Source organism: Lepidochelys olivacea (assembly GCF_965140295.1).
Source record: "Lepidochelys olivacea isolate rLepOli2 genome assembly, chromosome: 19".
NCBI lineage: Eukaryota > Metazoa > Chordata > Testudines > Cheloniidae > Lepidochelys > Lepidochelys olivacea.
This window is the reverse complement of record NC_140429.1, coordinates 18,764,081-18,782,482: the sequence shown is the minus strand read 5'-3', so window position 1 is coordinate 18,782,482 and position 18,402 is coordinate 18,764,081. Positions and strand designations below refer to the sequence as shown.

The following is an 18,402-nucleotide window of genomic DNA, read 5'->3' as shown; positions in this document are numbered from 1 at the left end:
CAGCAGCAGCTACTGCTGCTTCTCTCTCAGCTCTAATGCCTTCATTTTCAGTTTAATCTCTGCTTCTTTTAACCAATGCTTGCGTTCATTTGCTCTCCTTCAACTTCAATTTGGTCATATCCATCTTTGTAGCTGCTGTACCTTTGCTCATTTTTTATGCGTTTCTGTTCCTATTTCCCTTTCCCGAAATAAGCAAACAGAAAACAAAGCTGTAACCCTTCGATTGTTTTCAGCCACCACACTTGAATTTCACTTAAAATTGCTACACCAGTGCTTAAAGTGCAAACTTCACTCAGAACGACAAGCTGTGCATATACCCTGCTCCTCGCTGCACCACTGTGACATTCCCCAGGGTACAATCTGGACTGTTGAACAGCAGTGTCCCCTGAACTCTCTAGCCTGGAGTGCCTTTTACACTGCTTCACTGCCAGAGCAGCTACGCCTGGTCTCCTTGTGAAGCCTTCAGTATGTAAATTCACTCCCAGCTAAATACACAAGCACTCTGACCAGTCACTCAAATTACATATAGGGCAACACCCGCCACTTCTTAGTCTCAATCTTGTTCCCCGAGAAATGTGTCTTGTACTGTCCAGTACACTGCTGAACAATGCAAGCTCATAGAAAGTTCGTCATTTCAGCAAAGGAAAATGATAATGCACCAAACTTGTTATCCCAAATGGAGTTTCTCCACACACTTTAACACACACACACTGGTTAAAATGAAACAAACAAACTATAGAAAGATTTTAAGTGATAATGCATAAAAAGGTCAGTACTGGTTACAAAAGAAAATAAACACAGAAGCTACTTCCTAACCTTTAACTATCGAATGGCGTCTAAAGCAAGAGACTCTTTCACCACAAGTTGTCATAGTTCACAGTCTGGATTCTCTTTCAGCCAGGGACCACTCTGTCAGTTCAGAGTCAGGTGTCCGTTGACGTGATGAGCAGAGAGATAGGAGGAGAGGTGAGTTGGAGGTTTCTCTCTCTCTCATACCTGCCTCCCCTCTGTGAGGATCCCCCTCCCCCCATTGGGGTGTAGTGACACATCTACAAGGGACTATGTGAGGGCTGAAATGTTCCTGAGATGCAATGTAAGTTTCATATTCACACCTTCCCCCTGCAGGAGAATGGTTGCTTAAGCAAGTGATAAGTATCAGTAAAGTCAAGGGTGCTGTCTGGGGGTGCCAGTTTGTCTTTATCTCTGAAAAATGGTTTGTAAGTATTACCCAGACTTAAAACATTTCTCTAACAACCATACAGTAGAATATCAACTTCAGAGTTTTCTACTCATATTTCAATGGGATAATAATGTTCAGCGGATTAAGAGTTTTCAAATGATACCTCAAGGCAAATTTTGTACAAAGCAGATCATAATCTTGTAAGAGTGGTGACCATAACAGCATAGACGGTCACGCCCTCCTGCTGGCGTAGGCAGAATCTTCACTGAAGCACTACAGTGGTGCCACTGTGGTATTTTAAGTGTGGACAAGCTTAAAACTCATCTGTGCCTCTGAGCTATAACCCAGCGTGATCCTCTACCCGCTGAGCTTAATACTTCATGGCTTGTTTTAATATTGCACTTCTCAGACCCAGCAATCACAAGCTGTATCTCAGATCTCTACAGGAGAGCTGGGATCCAGATAGCTCGGTTAGTATCAAGTGCTCAGTAAATCTGTAAAGATTGAAGTGTTCTATAACCTAGCCACTAACTACAGAAAAACATGCAGAGCTTTCCAACTAGTCTAAACAACTGAACCTTAAAAAGGACAGTTAACTTAAGGTCATGTGTTGGGAACAAACATTTCTTCACCTTTACCAACAATACTAGATTAGAAAAAGTGAACATTTTTGAAATCCACTTTGCCTGTCACTATCTTTGCTCTTTTTACAGCCCTATGAAGTTGACCAATGAAAATCAGTGAAGTCAATTGCATTTTCAGGTTCTTGATGTCACAACACATCCAGCCTTTACTCATGGTACAGCCAGATGTTTTACATACCCGTGAGTGTTGGAATATAGGCCCTGCAGAACGATTGAAAGATGAAGATTTTTCACCTTGAAGTTGCTGGCTGTAATATATGGCTTATGGCAGAAGGGCAGGATAAGCGATTACAAGACCAGAAAGAATCGGAGCAGGGATGCCAAGGCATCCGAGTAGCACTTCAGAAGAATCCCAATGAAGGAATCACTTAAGGTGTTAAAAATCTGCTATTTGACTATGGTCGCGCTCTGCACTATACAACACATACAAGACATAATCCCTGTCCCAAGGATCTTACATTCTATACAGACAAACAATATACTGCAGACAATACTAGGTGATGAGAGATACATCAACAAAGAGCTTAAAATAAGTCTGAAGACTTACTAGGTTCTTTCACCACGCCACCCCCAAATTGGGTTGGTTATGTTGTACAGTAGAAAAAAATTGTGAACCCATAACTGGACTGTGGCTTGGGAAGAATACAATTAAATAAGTTCCAGAACATGCATTGTTAAAAGGGAAGAGAGGGTATTTTTGATAACAAAAATATGGACCAGCAGATCAAATACAATCTCCTGTGAGTCAGGGGCAATTTTCCCTTGCTGGCCAAAGATCCTGCAACATCGTATACTGTAAACCAGTGAACAATGACCCCCAGTTCCTCTGGTTCTCTTCACCAGACCTCAGATTCTTAATGCTCCAATTTCTTGCTTAGCAGCATTATTTTGGCTCCCCCTACTTTGTAACCTTTGGCTCCCTGAATGGTTTTGTTCCCACTGCTGAACTCTAGACAAGAGAGAAGCATTACTTTTATTGTAAAAATATTACAACGTAAACTATAGTAACAAACCCCTGCAATAAGCAGCTCAGAATCAGTCTAATACTACTTACTTTGCATTAAACATTTGGGCTCCCCAGGCATTAGTTAAATGAGCTTCTGCTTACAAAACCAGGCTCCTGGAGCACTTCTGACAAGGACTGCTGGTCAGAATCCGAGACCAGCTATACTAAAACCTTCAATAGCATATGTACTTTTAGGGGATAAGCAGACAACATTTAAGTTTAGTAAAATAAGGCTTTGCACAAAGTAACAGTTTTGGAAATATTTGCATTTATTTTTTTAAATTGTAGATGAACATAGTGTTTTGTTTGGGATTTACCCACATTCTAGAAAGATGAATTCAGACTCACCAGATGCAGAGAAGTGCTGTTAGGATGAGAGGAAGGGAGAACCTCTCTTATGAGGGGAGACAAACAAGCCAAGTTCCTTTAAGTCTAGCAAAATGAAGGCTTAGAGGGAATAAGGTTGCCTCTAAATACATTGGAGGGAAGGGGTAAACACAAGGGATGGAGAAGAGCTCTCAAAGCTAAAGGACAATTCTGGCACAAATGGGGATAAACTGGCCATGAATAAATTTAGGCTGGAAATTAGAAGACGGTTTCTAATCATCAAAGGAGTCAGGTTCTGGAACAGCCTTTCAATAGGAGTAGTGGGGGCAAAACACCTAACCAGTTTTAAGATGGAGCGGGCAACGTTTATTTACATGGACTATATAAATGGCTACCTCTGAGAGCAAGAGACTAGACTTGCTGACCTGGAAGGTCCCTTCCAGTCCTATGTTCCTAAACCCAATCACCATGCCACCATGTTGCTGACAGATGCACAGCACAGCTTCCTGACTGGGATCCAGTGCATGTATACAAAGGGGACTTCGCATTTCATCAAAATCAGTCACAAACATTAAGGGTTGTGGTTAAAGGCTGGGGGCTGGATCACTGTTAATAAAAAAAGAAAAGTGCGTGTCGGGGAAGAAAGGGTCACTTTGGGGCGCACAAAGAGAGGGAAGGGTCACTTCGAGGTACAAATGGAGGGGGAAGACTGGGAAACGAAGCAATGGAATTCAATTCCCCATCAACAGATGGGTTAAATCCAATCTCCTTCTGCATGCATCTAAAACACTTACTACATCTATTTTCATACCTCAATTAGTTTGTCTCCTTTGACTACATCCAGATGCAAGCCAGGGGGAGGTTTTCCTGCCCTGGAAAATAAGGAGAGAAATAAATATTGATGTGCAGTATTGTTAACATTGTACCATCGTTCTATAAATCCCAAACAAATCCAAACTGAAGCAGGTTTACTGTGAAAAATAATAGTCCCACAAGTGTCCTGTATGTGAGGTCCTAGATTTGTTTTGCTTACAGATAAAAATAGGTCTCCCTACTTACCGAGTTATTCAGTTGCCACAGCACACTAAGGTTCGATGGGCTTGAAACACTCACCAGAAACCTGCTAGCCATCAAAGGAAACCAACCAACCAGATAGATACAAGGACGAGCGGGGTAGTGTTGCCATTAACGTCTTCCTTGGATAATGCCAGGTGAGAAACGCAGCCAGCTCCCAGCTTCTGGAACTGGAGAGGGGCTGCGGTTCCTAACAAAGGCTGTCCCTGCACCCTGCTTGGAGACTTCCATCTTTTGTATTAACTTCTAGGTAGTAGATATCTGAAATCTGAAGCCCCCTGCCTATCCCTTCAGCTGCTAGAAGCAAGACAGTGGTTTCCCCATCCCTGCATTTTAAAACCTCCTGATTGTTGGGGAAACAGTGAGGGCACATCTCGGGTACTCTACTCCTCCTCCACTAGGAATATCTCCATTGCTTGCCTCTGGTGCTGTTCAGACGTTCTACATACCTCCATGATTCTCAGCTACATGCTGCCCACCAATTTCTGAATAGCTGGAGTGTAAGAGACCAGAGTCTCTGCTACTGTTGGGAAGCTCTGTACAAGAGCAGTGATGCTGGAGCATTGCCTGCAGACTTGGGAAAGAAATTTGTAATTGGAGGAGTTCTCCTCATGGATTACCTGCAGAGGTCAATGTTTTGGGGATGTGCTTCAGAACCCTCTGGAAAACAGTGTGTTGGGGGCTGTGTATGTGCCTTTCCAGATCCAAAACATTTGAAAGAAGTACACAAGAAATCACAGCCCTTATCCCTCATTTCCTTTCCTCCAAAATTTAGCAGAAAATCTTTGTATCAAAGACCTCTCTTTGTATACAGTCTGATCAGCCACTACCATAGCCTCCTAAAGACTCACTTCTGCTGTTATGCCTACAAAACAATGGCTGCTGCTCATAGCTAGGCAAATGAGAAGCTTTGATTGTCTTTTTCTATTCCTTCCTTCTCCTACTCTTTGCTCTTACTAATGTTACGCTTCCTGCCATTCCCCATCCTCTTTCTACCCGTAAGGGGGAAAAAAACAAACAAAAAAAACACAACCCCCCACTTACACACGAAAACACACAGCTAACAGAATGGTGCCAATTCATTGCACGTTCCTCTGCCCTTTGTACCTGAGGCTTTGTCCACACTCCACTTTCTTCATTAAAAGTGACATCGCTCAGGGATGTGAAAAAAAAAAAAAAACACGGAAGTTTTAATGACAAAAAGCACTGGCGTGGACAGCACTTTGTTGGCAGGAACTGCTCTCCCGTCGACGAAGTTACTGCCCCTTGTGGGGGTGGTTTCATTTGGTCACCAGGAGAGCTCTCTCCCGGCAACAAAGAGCGGCTACACGGCTTACCTTACAACGGCACAGCCATGCCGTTGTAAGGTGTGCAGTGTAGACTTAGCCTTAGATTCTAAGCCCTTCCGTATAGGAACCTTTTCCTACCGATATTTGTATAACGCCCAGCACAATGAGACCCTAGTCCTGGCTGGGGCCTTCTGGCACCACCAGAATAAAGGCATTTATCGTTAACAAGAACATGTGGAAACCTTACAATTCTAGTAGAATCTGACACTCACTGGAAAAGACTAGATCAGAACTCAGAATCTCAATCGAGGCTGCCAAGTTCAGGTTCCTAAGGAGACAAGGTGGGTGATGTAATATCTTTTATTGGACCAACTTCTGCTGGTGAGAGAGACAAGCGGCTCCAAAAGCTCTTCTTGAGGTCTGGGAAAGCCCCAGTGTCACAGCTAAATGCTAGGTGGAACAGGTGGAAAGAGGGGGTTAGTGGGTTATGAAATTAAACTAAATTAATAACTGGTAGACACTAAAAATCATGGTCTGAACAGAGACACTGGATTTATGGTTTCTTTCAACAATCTAACCCACCACCCCCTTTTTGTTTTAAAGATTGCAGAGGTGTTAATGGGCCACTCTATCTTGAATGGTCCCTTGCAATATGTTTAGTATAAGTAGCACAATCTGTTCCACCTTGCATTTAGCTGTACCTTTCCCAGTCTTAAAGAAGAGCTCAGTGTGGCTCAAAAGCTTGTCTGTCTCACAAACAGAAGCTGGTCCAATTAACACTGCACATTCAGGTTCTGTCAATCTCGATAGGGAATTCAGCCTGTTTCTGGTAAGACACAAGATCTGGAAGAGGTGGAATAGAACCAGAGACTTCAGTTAAGCTCAGAATCTGAGTACCCGCAACGCATGTGCCCTAGTTAAAACTACCAAGACCATGTGCTCTTTGCTGTTACACCTTCCTGACGACACTTGAGATTAGAGGTACAAAAAAGAAAAAACAAGGAAATTCCTGGCTGCAATCTACTAAGGTGCATCTGTGGGCAAGTCTACGTTACAAAATTAAGTCGACTTAAGTTAGTTAATGTACACCCACTGCAGTGATTAAACCGGTTTGCATGTCCGCACAAAGCTCCTTCTGTTGGCGGGGTGTGTCACCATCAGGAGTGCTTGCACTGATTTAACTGTGAGTGTGGGAAACTGCCAGCCCAAGCCCCAGGGTGGTGGGGCTCTCGCCGTCAACCACCTGGGGCTCACAGCCAGAACAGTCTGATGTAAGCAACGCCGGGTCTACACACTACATCGACCTAAGCACTACACCTCTCATGCAGGTGGGGTCATTGAGTCGGTGTAGCGGGTGACTTACATCAGCAGGAGCAACGTTGTAGTGTAGACACTTAGAGTTAGATTGACATAAAGCAGCTTACATCGATGTAACTCTGTAGCGTAGGCCAAGCCTGTCAGGCCATTTCTCATTTTTGCCTTTAGCGAAGAAGTCTAGCTGGAGCATGCCACCTCTTTGAATGATCAAGATCTTTCAGAGACCATTTATGAAGTGAGCTGTGGCTCACGAAAGCTTATGCTCAAATAAATTGGTTAGTCTCTAAGGTGCCACAAGTCCTCCTTTTCTTTTTGCGAATACAGACTAACACGGCTGCTACTCTGAAAACTACTAAGACTGTTTGCTAGAACAGTGTGTTTTCCAGGAAGATGGCCAGCAAGCCTTCCTGATACAAATACACCATTCTCAAAGCAGAACTCTCTCTTTGCAAAAGAGGCATGGGAAAGCTTCCCTTGATGACTGATATACTACATCAGTGTGGTGTTCTCCACCAGGATTATTACTGTTCTGAACATAGGGACGAAGTGACTTGAGGGTCAAATGAATTTCTCTTCAAACTAGCAAAAAAACAGAAGTAGTTTTGGCACCTTAGAGACTAACAAATTTATTTGGGCATAAGCTTTCGTGGGCTAAAACCCACTTCATCGGATGCATGCAGTGGAAAATATAGTAGGTAGATATATACATATACATAGAGAACAATAAAAAAGGTGTTGCCATACCAACTGTAATGAGACCAATTAACTAAGGTGGGAGAGCTGTAGCACCAGTGTGAACGAGGTGTTGCTTTACTGTGCTCTGATCAGCCTCCGGAAACATCCCATAATTCCCCTTATTGTTGTTTGGAATCAGCTGTAGGAATGAGGAAATGCCCTTTCAAAGTTCCGTTTCTGACAGCCTCTGTGTGTGTGTGTGGGGGGGGGGGAGGCAAGGGGGTCTGCTACTCTCTGAACTTACAAGACAGCATGCTGAAATGTTTCAGAGTAACAGCCGTGTTAGTCTGTATTCGCAAAAAGAAAAGGAGGACTTGTGGCACCTTAGAGACTAACCAATTTATTTGAGCATAAGCTTTCATGAGCTACAGCTCACTTCATCGGATGCTCTCTCCCCCCACATACACACAACACACTCCACTCCCCCATTTGAAAAAGCATGTTGCAGCCACTGGCATGCTGGGATAGCTGCCCATAATGCACCACTCCCAATGCCGCTGCAAGTGCTGCAAATGTGGCCATGCCGGTGCGCTTGCAGCGGTCAGTGTGGACAGACTGCAGCGCTTGCCCTACTGCGCTCTCCGACGGCGGGTTTACCTCACAGCGCTCTACACCTGCAAGTGTCGCCCTGCCCTCAGATGAACAAACGCTGCAGCAGGGGCTTTTGGAAACTCTCTCGGAGCTGCAGCAAGACTGCAGAGAATGATGCTATTCTAGTAATGACTGTAGCTTACACACTCTTAGATTCTTCCTGAGGGGAGGCTGAATGGGCATCTGGAAGTAAGAGTCTTGCTGAGAACCCTGAATCAATCCTACAGAGTCTGGAGGAATACTGGCGGCTCAGGGTCACCAGATGAAATCGAATTTTCAGATGCATTTGTTCAGAACGCTGAGATCTGGAAAGGGACAGATTTCCTTCGTTTTTGAGAACGAAAGTCATAGGAATAAAAGTCATAGGAATAAAATTCTTTCTGTAGGAAACACTGGATGAAATTTCATGGCCTGCGTTATGCATGCCAGACTAGATTTACTAATGTACAGCTCCCAGTTGAAGACGGAAAATGATGTCGTCCTTTAGAACTGTTCTAGAAGAGGATTCCTGAAGAAGGACGAGGTACCAATTTCAATTGGATAGGGTTTGTCTCCCATTATGACTCATTTGCTCTGTTAAGTAGTTGCCTCATTTTACACTCCTGGTGGGTGAAGAGATACCTGTGTGTAGCCTGGCTTGGTTGGTTCAACCTGTAAAGCATTTTGGCATTCTCCATGAAGAAAACTCCTATTGCCAAAGCCCAGTGTGCTCCACAGTAAAATTAATTTAAATCATGAGGCTTCTATGATATTCTGTGATATTCCAGGCCAACAGAGTGAAGATTTTACAACAGCATCAAAAATGAAATTGAAGTTTGTATTGTATTATTTTCCTATAATTCAGTCAGTACAATATTCCTTGTTAACTTGATTGGTTGCATTTATTTTATGCTACCACTGCATTTTCAATACGCTTCAGGTTTCTGTACTGAAAATACATTACTGCACTGTAGCAGCTGGGGGAAAGGTGCCAGGCCTGGCAACAGGGCAAGGCACAGTGCAAGTTTTCAGCATCTAGGGAGGCGGTTTGGGATTGTTGGCTAAATACACTGGCTGGAAAGAGATCAGCAATGGAATGGTTACAAGGACACCATCAATTTTAAAATCAGACTTCTATCTGAAAATTTTGTATCTAGAATCGTTAGAAGCAATCCCCAGTATCACTAACAAAGATTACTGATTTGTCTGTTTCACCGTTTGCTGCATTACTCAGAAAACATGGAGAGCTCATGTGGATTCTCTCTCAGGTTCAGCAACAAGGTGTTGATCAGCAATAGAAGCAGCAAAGCTGAAACTGAAACAGCAGTAGACAGGAGTGTGCGCACAGAGAAAGGTGAGGGAAAAAGGTCTGAGCCCTTACATGTTTAAGGTTGGTGCTTTCAGGCCCAATCAAGAGATGTTTATAAACAGAACACAGAAATTCTCAAAAATTGAAGGGATGCTAATTATAGCATGCTTTATTATATAGCTTAATTTTTTTAAAAATCAGTTAAAAAATTCAAGTTGACAGTATCCCTTTCACAATATTCAGACTCATCTTTAGGTTGAGTGTTAACACAACATTAAGATAAATGGGACAGTTCACACTTCTCAGTGCTATTATTTGAGGTTAACAACAGTACATCAGTAACCTGCAGTTCACCTTCGAAGAACTCCTTGCAACAATAAGGTCTTGTCTAGATTAGATATTTAAAAAAAGAAAAGGAGTACTTGTGGCACCTTAGAGACTAACCAATTTATTTGAGCATAAGCTTTCGTGAGCTACAGCTCACTTCATCGGATGCATACTGTGGAAAGTACAGAAGATCTTTTTATACACACAAACCATGAAAAAATGGGTGTTTACCACTACAAAAGGTTTTCTCTCCCCCCACCCCACTCTCCTGCTGGTAATAGCTTATCTGAAGCTATCAATGTGTATGATAATCAAGGTGGGCCATTTCCAGCACAAATCCAGGTACATGATACAGTTCTGTGGTGACCTAGAATCCTATTTTCAACGTCTCCGACTCAAGGAATATTTCCAACACACCTCTGAACAACATACTAATCCACAGAGACCTCCCTACCAACACTACAAAAAGAAGGATTCTAGGTGGACTCCTCCTGAAGGTCGAGACAGCAAACTGGACTTCTACATAGAGTGCTTCCGCCGACGTTCACGGGCTGAAATTGTGGAAAAGCACCATCACTTGCCCCACAACCTCAGCCGTGCAGAACACAATGCCATCCACAGCCTCAGAAACAACTCTGACATCATAAACAAAAAGGCTGACAAAGGAGGTGCTCTTGTCATCATGAATAGGTCGGAATATGAACAAGAGGCTGCTAGGCAGCTCTCCAACACCACTTTCTACAAGCCATTACCCTCTGTTCCACTGAGATTTACCAAAAGAAACTGCAGCATTTGCTCAAGAAACTCCCTGAAAAAGCACAAGATCAAATCCGCACAGACACACCCCTGGAACCCCGATCTGGGATATTCTATCTACTACCCAAGATCCATAAACCTGGAAATCCTGGGCACCCCATCATCTCAGGCATTGGCACCCTGAGAGCAGGACTGTCTGGCTATGTAGACTCCCTCCTCAGGCCCTACGCTACCAGCACTCCCAGCTACCTTCGAGACACCACTGACTTCCTGAGGAAACTACAATCCATCGGTGATCTTTCTGATAACACCATCCTGGCTACTATGGATGTAGAAGCCCTCTACACCCACATTCCACACAAAGATGGACTACAAGCCATCAAGAACACTATCCCCGATAATGTCACGGCTAACCTGGTGGCTGAACTTTGTGACTTTGTCCTTACCCATAACTATTTTACATTTGGGGACAATGTATACCTTCAAATCAGCAGCACTGCTATGGGTACCCGCATGGCCCCACAGTATGCCAACATTTTTATGGCTGACTTAGAACAACGCTTCCTCAGCTCTCGTCCCCTAACGCCCCTACTCTACTTGCGCTATATTGATGACATCTTCATCATCTGGACCCATGGAAAAGAAGCCCTTGAGGAGTACCACCATGATTTCAACAATTTCCATCCCACCATCAACCTCAGCCTGGTGCAGTCCACACAAGAGATCCACTTCCTGGACACTACAATGCTAATAAACGACGGTCACATAACCACCACCTTATACCGGAAACCTACTGACCGCTATTCCTACCTACATGCCTCCAGCTTTCACCCAGACCACACCACACGATCCATTGTCTACAGCCACGCTCTGCGATACAACTGCATTTGCTCCAACCCCTCAGACAGAGACAAACACCTACAAGATCTCTATCAAGCATTCTAACAACTACAATACCCACCTGCAGAAGTGAAGAAACAGATTGATAGAGCCAGAAGAGTTCCCAGAAGTCACCTACTACAGGACAGGCCTAACAAAGAAAATAACAGAACGCCATTAGCCATCACCTTCAGCCCCCAACTAAAACCTCTCCAACGCATTATTAAGGATCTACAACCTATCCTGAAGGATGACCCAACACTCTCACAGATCTTGGGAGACAGGCCAGTCCTTGCCTACAGACAGCCCCCCAACCTGAAGCAAATACTCACCAGCAACCACATACCACACAACAGAACCACTAACCCAGGAACCTATCCTTGCAACAAAGCCCGTTGCCAACTGTGCCCACATATCTATTCAGGGGACACCATCACAAGGCCTAATAACATCAGCTACACTATCAGAGGCTCGTTCACCTGCACATCCACCAATGTGATATATGCCATCATGTGCCAGCAATGCCCCTCTGCCGTGTACATTGGTCAAACTGGACAGTCTCTATGTAAAAGAATAAATGGACACAAATCAGATGTCAAGAATTATAACATTCATAAACCAGTCGGAGAACACTTCAATCTCTCTGGTCACGCAATTACAGACATGAAGGTCGCTATCTTAAAACAAAAAAACTTCAAATCCAGACTCCAGAGAGAAACTGTTGAATTAGAATTCATTTGCAAATTGGATACAATTAACTTAGGCTTGAAGAGAGACTGGGAGTGGCTAAGTCACTATGCAAGGTAACCTATTTCCCCTTGTTTTTTCCTACACCCCCCTCCCCCCAGACGTTCTTGTTAAACCCTGGATTTGTGCTGGAAATGGCCCACCTTGATTATCATACACATTGTAAGGAGAGTGGTCACTTTAGATAAGCTATTACCAGCAGGCGAGTGGGGTGGGGGGAGAGAAAACCTTTTGTAGTGGTAAACACCCATTTTTTCATGGTTTGGGTGTATAAAAAGATCTTCTGTACTTTCCACAGTATGCATCTGATGAAGTGAGCTGTAGCTCACGAAAGCTTATGCTCAAATAAATTGGTTAGTCTCTAAGGTGCCACAAGTACTCCTTTTCTTTTTGCGAATACAGACTAACACGGCTGTTACTCTGAAACCTGTCATATTTAAAAAAAGGCATTTTTAAAATGTGTTAGCTGTTAAAATAAAACTTGTCCAGCCCACATCTTTAATGTGTTAACTTCAAATCAGGCCACTTATTTGGGTCTCTAAATGTAGATTTAGGAGCCTAAATTTAGCCACCCCTTTCATAAAATTTTGGCCTACATTACTATATAGATCCCAGTGCCTGGCTTGTAGGGCATGGTGGAATTTCCTGAACTCTGAAGGCATTCATCCTCTCCAGATAACACTGTGACATCTCCACCAGTGAAAGCTTGACCTTGGCTCAAAGATACTTGTGAAGTGCAATTTGTATCTTTAAATGTTCCAGTTTACACCAAATTTCCTAGCAGTGCCTTGAGGCCCCAACTACTTGCTTCTCCAGACTTGCTTGCTGAAACCAACTATTCCCTTGCCAACTGCCTTCTGATGAACCGAAGTTTCAAGTTTTGTATCTCACACACACACACACACACACACACACACTATATTTCATACACAGATAACTGAGGTTCACCCTGCAGGATAAACACAACTCAGGGGTCACCTGAAACTTTTGGATAGTGAAGGATTCAAATAACCAGGAGTTCAGGAACACTGTACAGCTGAAGGCTGTTCCTGCAAATCCTCTCAAGCCAAGGGAGGCATAATTGGAGGACAGTTTGCCATGTTTCCTCTGTATACATATGATTTACATACCCAGCTTTTATAAACCCACCACTGTGCTTATGTCAAGACCTTGTGGTCCATGTTTCAGTCCAGAAGAAATTAAAACTAAGTTTATGACCAAGAATTTATAAACAAACAGGTGCCAGCATAGTTTATAACAAAGCTTTTAAACAAAGCATGAAATTCTCCATCTTTACTGCAGACTGGTACTTCAAGATCAGAAGAAATAAAAAAGTCCACCTGCAAGCAGGGCTCCTCCCCACAACGGGTTAAAGCACAAACACCAATGGTGGCGTGTGCCTGACACTCTGTATTACAAAGACCCCATTCTGAGTTACTTAGAACATGGCCGAACTTTAAACATGGGGGCTGAAATTTTACATTCTGGGTGCCTGCCACATGCTGAATTTTTTTTTTGAAAGTGTTAGTAAAAAGCTGTTTTCAAGAGAAAAGTTAGGCAAACCAACATTTTCCTGGTGCTAAAATATTCTTTCAGTGATTTAACTGAAGTTTTATTACCTGCATGCTTTGGAGGAGGAACCTGAAATGTGGCAGGGACATTGCTCGTGTGTCAGAGATGCAGCTTTTGCTGTTCTAGTGTAAATCTAGCAAATTTGGATGAGTTAAAAGCCTCTGAAAAATTGCAGTTCGCACATGCTTCTGGAGAGGTTTGTTAAAAGCCAGCAGCATTCTTCTCTAAAGATTCTGTCTGCACCAAGTATGCTCCATCCCCACACAGTTTCTGTGTGGTGTGGTAACTGGACTGAGCATGCTCAATACCAGAACTAAGGAAGGCGTTTCCTACAATTGCTTCTCCCACCCACTGCAGGCTTCTAAGACCAGATTTCAGTCCGTAATGCGTTTTTCATGACCATGAATTTGGTAGGGCCCTACACATGATAGATGGTGCTCAGGAAATGAGTCAGGGTTCTGCAGTGAATGTGCGTGGCCTGTAGGACCCCTACCTTGTTTATTGCAAATGGGAAGGTGTGTCGCAAAAGAGGCACGGGATTGAAAGAAGAGAAAGGATGGTCTCCTGGTTAAGACAGTTGAATGACACCCTGGAGAACTGGATTCTACACTTGCCTGTGCCACAGAGTCCCTATGTGGCGCTTAGCAAGTCACTTAAACAAAACTTTTCACAAGTGATCACTAATTGGGTTTTTCATTTTCTGGGTGCTGACTTGAGACATTTGGGCCCAGATCTGCAGAAGCGCTGAGCGTTCACAGCTGCAAGTGAAGTCAATGATCGCTCTCTGCTTTGAGCGTATGATGTGCTATAAATATGCTAAGTACACTGAAACATCAGGCCCAAGCCATCTGAATTTAGGCATCCATGATTAGCTGATACTTAACAATTTTGGCCTTAATCTCCCTGTACTACACCCCTATTTTATAGGTGGAAAACTAACACCATCTTGCCTCACAGGAGTGCTCCTTAATGATTATGAATCTCTCAGATACTATGACAATGAGAACGCTAGAAGAGCCCATAAGTAAATTAGTAGTTTTGTATTAAGTGCAAGGTTTACGTGGTGTGCAGTAAATAAAGCATGGGACGATACAAAGCGATGAGAAGGATAAAAAGCAATATTGAACAGAGACACATTCGGTGAGCACTATCCACTGAATACCGCTGGCGTCTTGTGGAAGAAATAATAGGTGGTCCTGCCAGCAAAAACTTGATCACATGCATACGAACAAGGGTCGGCATTAGGCTACAACTGGCATTTCCTGATTTTTGAGTGCTTGACTTTGCCACTTCAATGTTTTTACCATAGTTTTCTCCTAGGCAATTTAAAGTTTTACTAAGCACAGAACTCGAATGTATTGAAGAGAACAATCCTGCACTGTGCAAGGATGGTGGTGTGGATGACCAAACAGGCCTTTGCTATCTTTAGCTTCAAAAAGAACAAGACCAACCAAGTCCATAACGCGTTCACATCCTACCTGTGATTCCCCCGACAGTCTCCCCCTCAGCATAATGAAAAGAAACCACGGCCACTTTCAAGTTAACAGGCTTCTCACACTGCGCATGCCAAGGCCTTTGCTTACTCTGTCCCAACTCCCTATTTTTCTAAGATCGTGGGGAAGCGCGTATCGAGCACGCACCCAACGCCGCTTCGGAAACACGCCGGTGATTTCAGCCGCTACGTCCGGCGGGAAGCAGAACTCGCGTCTGAAGTCGCGGTGAGGGGCAGGGGCCGCCCGCGCTCTGCGCACGTGCGGGCAGGTGAGCAGCGGGGGCCGCTCCCGCAGCGCCCTGCGCGCCCGTGGGGGGAGGGGGGCGTTTATTCATGTTGCGGGTGAGGAAACTGAGGCAGGGCGAAGGAAAGCGCTTTGTCCCAAGCCGCAGCGGGAGGCGGGGGCAGAGCCCGGGCAGAGCCCGGCAGCCCTGCCGCAGCTCGGAGCGACCGGACGGCGGCACGCACCGAGCACAGACCCCGCACACCAAGGCTGGCGCCTTGGCCGGCAACCTGCTGAACGGGAGGCTCCGCCACGCCGCGGCCAAGCCCCCAGCCCCGGAGCACGGCGGCCGGGCCGGGCCGGGCCGGGCCGGGCCCGCTCCGCCGCCCGCGTCCCGCCCCGGGCCCCGCCGCGCTCACCAGCTCGGGCAGTCGAACAGCGAAAGACCGCCGCAAGAGTTCGCGTTCGCCGCCATCTTGGATATACCCCATTCAAGCGGGCCCGGGGCAGGCTGGGAATCAGGAGGACCGGCCTGGAGGCTATCCCGGCATACACCGCGCGCCGCTCCCGTCACAGTGAGAGTGAGTGTCCCGGGGGGGGGCGGAGTGTCTGGGCCCGGACTAGGGGCGGGAGGGGGCGGAGTGTCGGGGGAGGGGGCGGGGGGGGCGGAGTGTCCGGGCCCAGGCTGGGCGGAGGCTGGGAGGGGGCGGAGTGTCGGGGGAGGGGGCTGGGGGGGGCGGAGGCTGGGGGGGCGGAGTGTCGGGGGAGGGGGCGGAGGCTGGGGGGGGCGGAGTGTCGGGGGAGGGGGCTGGGGGGGGCGGAGGCTGGGGGGGCGGAGTGTCGGGGGAGGGGGCGGAGGCTGGGGGGGGCGGAGTGTCGGGGGAGGGGGCTGGGGGGGGCGGAGTGTCCGGGCCCGGGCTGGGCGGAGGCTGGGAGGGGGCGGAGTGTCGGGGGAGGGGGCTGGGGGGGGGCGGAGGCTGGGAGGGGGCGGAGTGTCGGGGGAGGGGGCTGGGGGGGCGGAGTGTCGGGGGAGGGGGCTGGGGGGGAGGGGGCTGGGGGGGCGGAGTGTCGGGGGAGGGGGCGGAGGCTGGGGGGGGCGGAGTGTCGGGGGAGGGGGCTGGGGGGGGCGGAGGCTGGGGGGGCGGAGTGTCGGGGGAGGGGGCGGAGGCTGGGGGGGGCGGAGTGTCGGGGGAGGGGGCTGGGGGGGGCGGAGTGTCCGGGCCCGGGCTGGGCGGAGGCTGGGAGGGGGCGGAGTGTCGGGGGAGGGGGCTGGGGGGGGCGGAGGCTGGGGGGGGGCGGAGTGTCGGTGGGGGGGGCGGAGTGTCCGGGCCCGGGCTGGGCGGAGGCTGGGGGGGGGCTGGGGGGGGCGGAGGCTGGGAGGGGGCGGAGTGTCGGGGGAGGGGGCTGGGGGGGCGGAGTGTCGGGGGAGGGGGCTGGGAGGGGGCGGAGTGTCGGGGGAGGGGGCTGGGGGGGCGGAGGCTGGGGGAGGGGGCTGGGGGGGGCGGAGTGTCGGGGGAGGGGGCTGGGGGGGCGGAGTGTCGGGGGCGGGGGCTGGGGGAGGGGGCTGGGCCGTAACTGAACCACCCACCTCATTAAAGCCAAAATGGAAATAACTTCGAAGCAAAAATAAATGGCTGGCGCACTTGTTTCCTTTTCCTTCGGGGTGGGGCCCGCTGTGTTTTAACTAAGGTTATTTGAACACAACGTCCGTGACAAGCGCGCTGCAGGAAGCCGGGGGCGGCGGTTCGGGCGAGCCTTGAGAAGGCAGCGGGGCTGCAGGTCGCGGTAACGCTCCGGAGGGCTAGAAAGGGGGAGGAGTGGAGAAGGGATTCTCAGGTTTTTATCCTCCCCGTTGAATGTACCTGGGCTGTAGCATGTACGGGGAGGCTAGTAGCTCCGGCCGGGGCAGGAGGGTTTTCCACTCCCGCGAAGGACAGCCAGAGGGGGTAGAGGTTGGGCTACACCCCACCGCCGGGGTAGAAGCTGGTGGCTCTGCCCTGTTAGAAAGCAGTTTTTAAAAAGGAACCTGGAGCCATCCCTGGGCCCAGCTCAGAATGGAAACCACGCCAGGGACAGGAAGAGGCACCGCACGGCCGCTGGGACTGCTACGCTCACCTGCAGCATGAGCAGGAGTTGCCTATTTGCTCTGGTGGGAGCTGAACTTCAGAACCTCCCCCCTACTAGTGGAAGGAAGAGGTCATACAGGAAAGTGAATAGGGTGGAATGGTACAGAGAAGGGTGAGAGCGCCTGTTCTAGGAAACAGTTATTGGGGGGGGCGGCAGCTGAGCTCCTGCTTTGAGTGCTATCCCTTCACTTCAGAAAGAGAGGCCTGTATTCCAACTGCCCCCTTGGTTAAAAAGCCAGTCTGGAGTCAAAGGTGCATGGGAAGTAACCCTCTGCCACAGTCCCACGGGAGAGAGCTTAGCAAGCAGCAGTCTCCGGGAAGATGGGTTGATAATTGCTCTCCCAAAGAACAAAAACAGTGAGTTAGTACCAATAGGCAGAAGGCTGCCAAGCACCAGACTCTGGTTACATCATCTGCAACCAACCACAGAAAAAGGAAGCTTGGATACTAAACACTTAAGTAGTAGCAAAGGCTACAGCTTTCTAGACTGTTCTGAAACTGCAGCAACCATGGCATATCCCCCAGTGTGGAAACATACAGAGGCCACTTTGAAAAGCAGCAGTTTGTTTTCATACATGGGCCCACCACACTGAAGAGTCACTTCCCAATCATCAATACTGCATAGATAACACACTGTCCATGGAGGAGGCAAAGTCTTGGATTGTTTAGTAGCAATACCTGATGATGTAAGGAGCAGCATGCACTGATGTCTCTTGCCTCTTAAGTCAGAAAGGGTGGGATGAGCTCTCCCAAGAGTATTTAGAAGACAGTGATGCTCTGCGGATCTTTCAATGTATATGATACAATCACAGAACTGGAAGGGACCTCG

General features: G+C 47.3%; 1 protein-coding gene and 1 long non-coding RNA gene across 2 annotated transcripts in view; one reads left to right on the top strand and one right to left on the bottom strand.

The window, feature by feature from the left end:
* PPP1R8 (protein phosphatase 1 regulatory subunit 8) overlaps positions 1–16,017 on the bottom strand; it is a 30,628-nt gene extending 14,611 nt beyond the window's left edge. The window contains exons 1-2 of the mRNA XM_084652323.1: positions 15,867–16,017; positions 3,969–4,029 (exon numbers count right to left, since the gene is read on the bottom strand). Of these exons, the coding sequence (XP_084508449.1) occupies positions 3,969–4,029; positions 15,867–15,922 (117 nt within the window). The 5' untranslated portion in view covers positions 15,923–16,017. The remainder of the gene's footprint in view (positions 1–3,968; positions 4,030–15,866) is intronic.
* Positions 15,936–18,402, top strand: part of LOC311533158 — a 46,338-nt gene continuing 43,871 nt past the window's right edge. Inside the window, exon 1 of the long non-coding RNA XR_014714517.1 lies at positions 15,936–16,028. This is a non-coding gene — a long non-coding RNA (uncharacterized lncRNA). The remainder of the gene's footprint in view (positions 16,029–18,402) is intronic.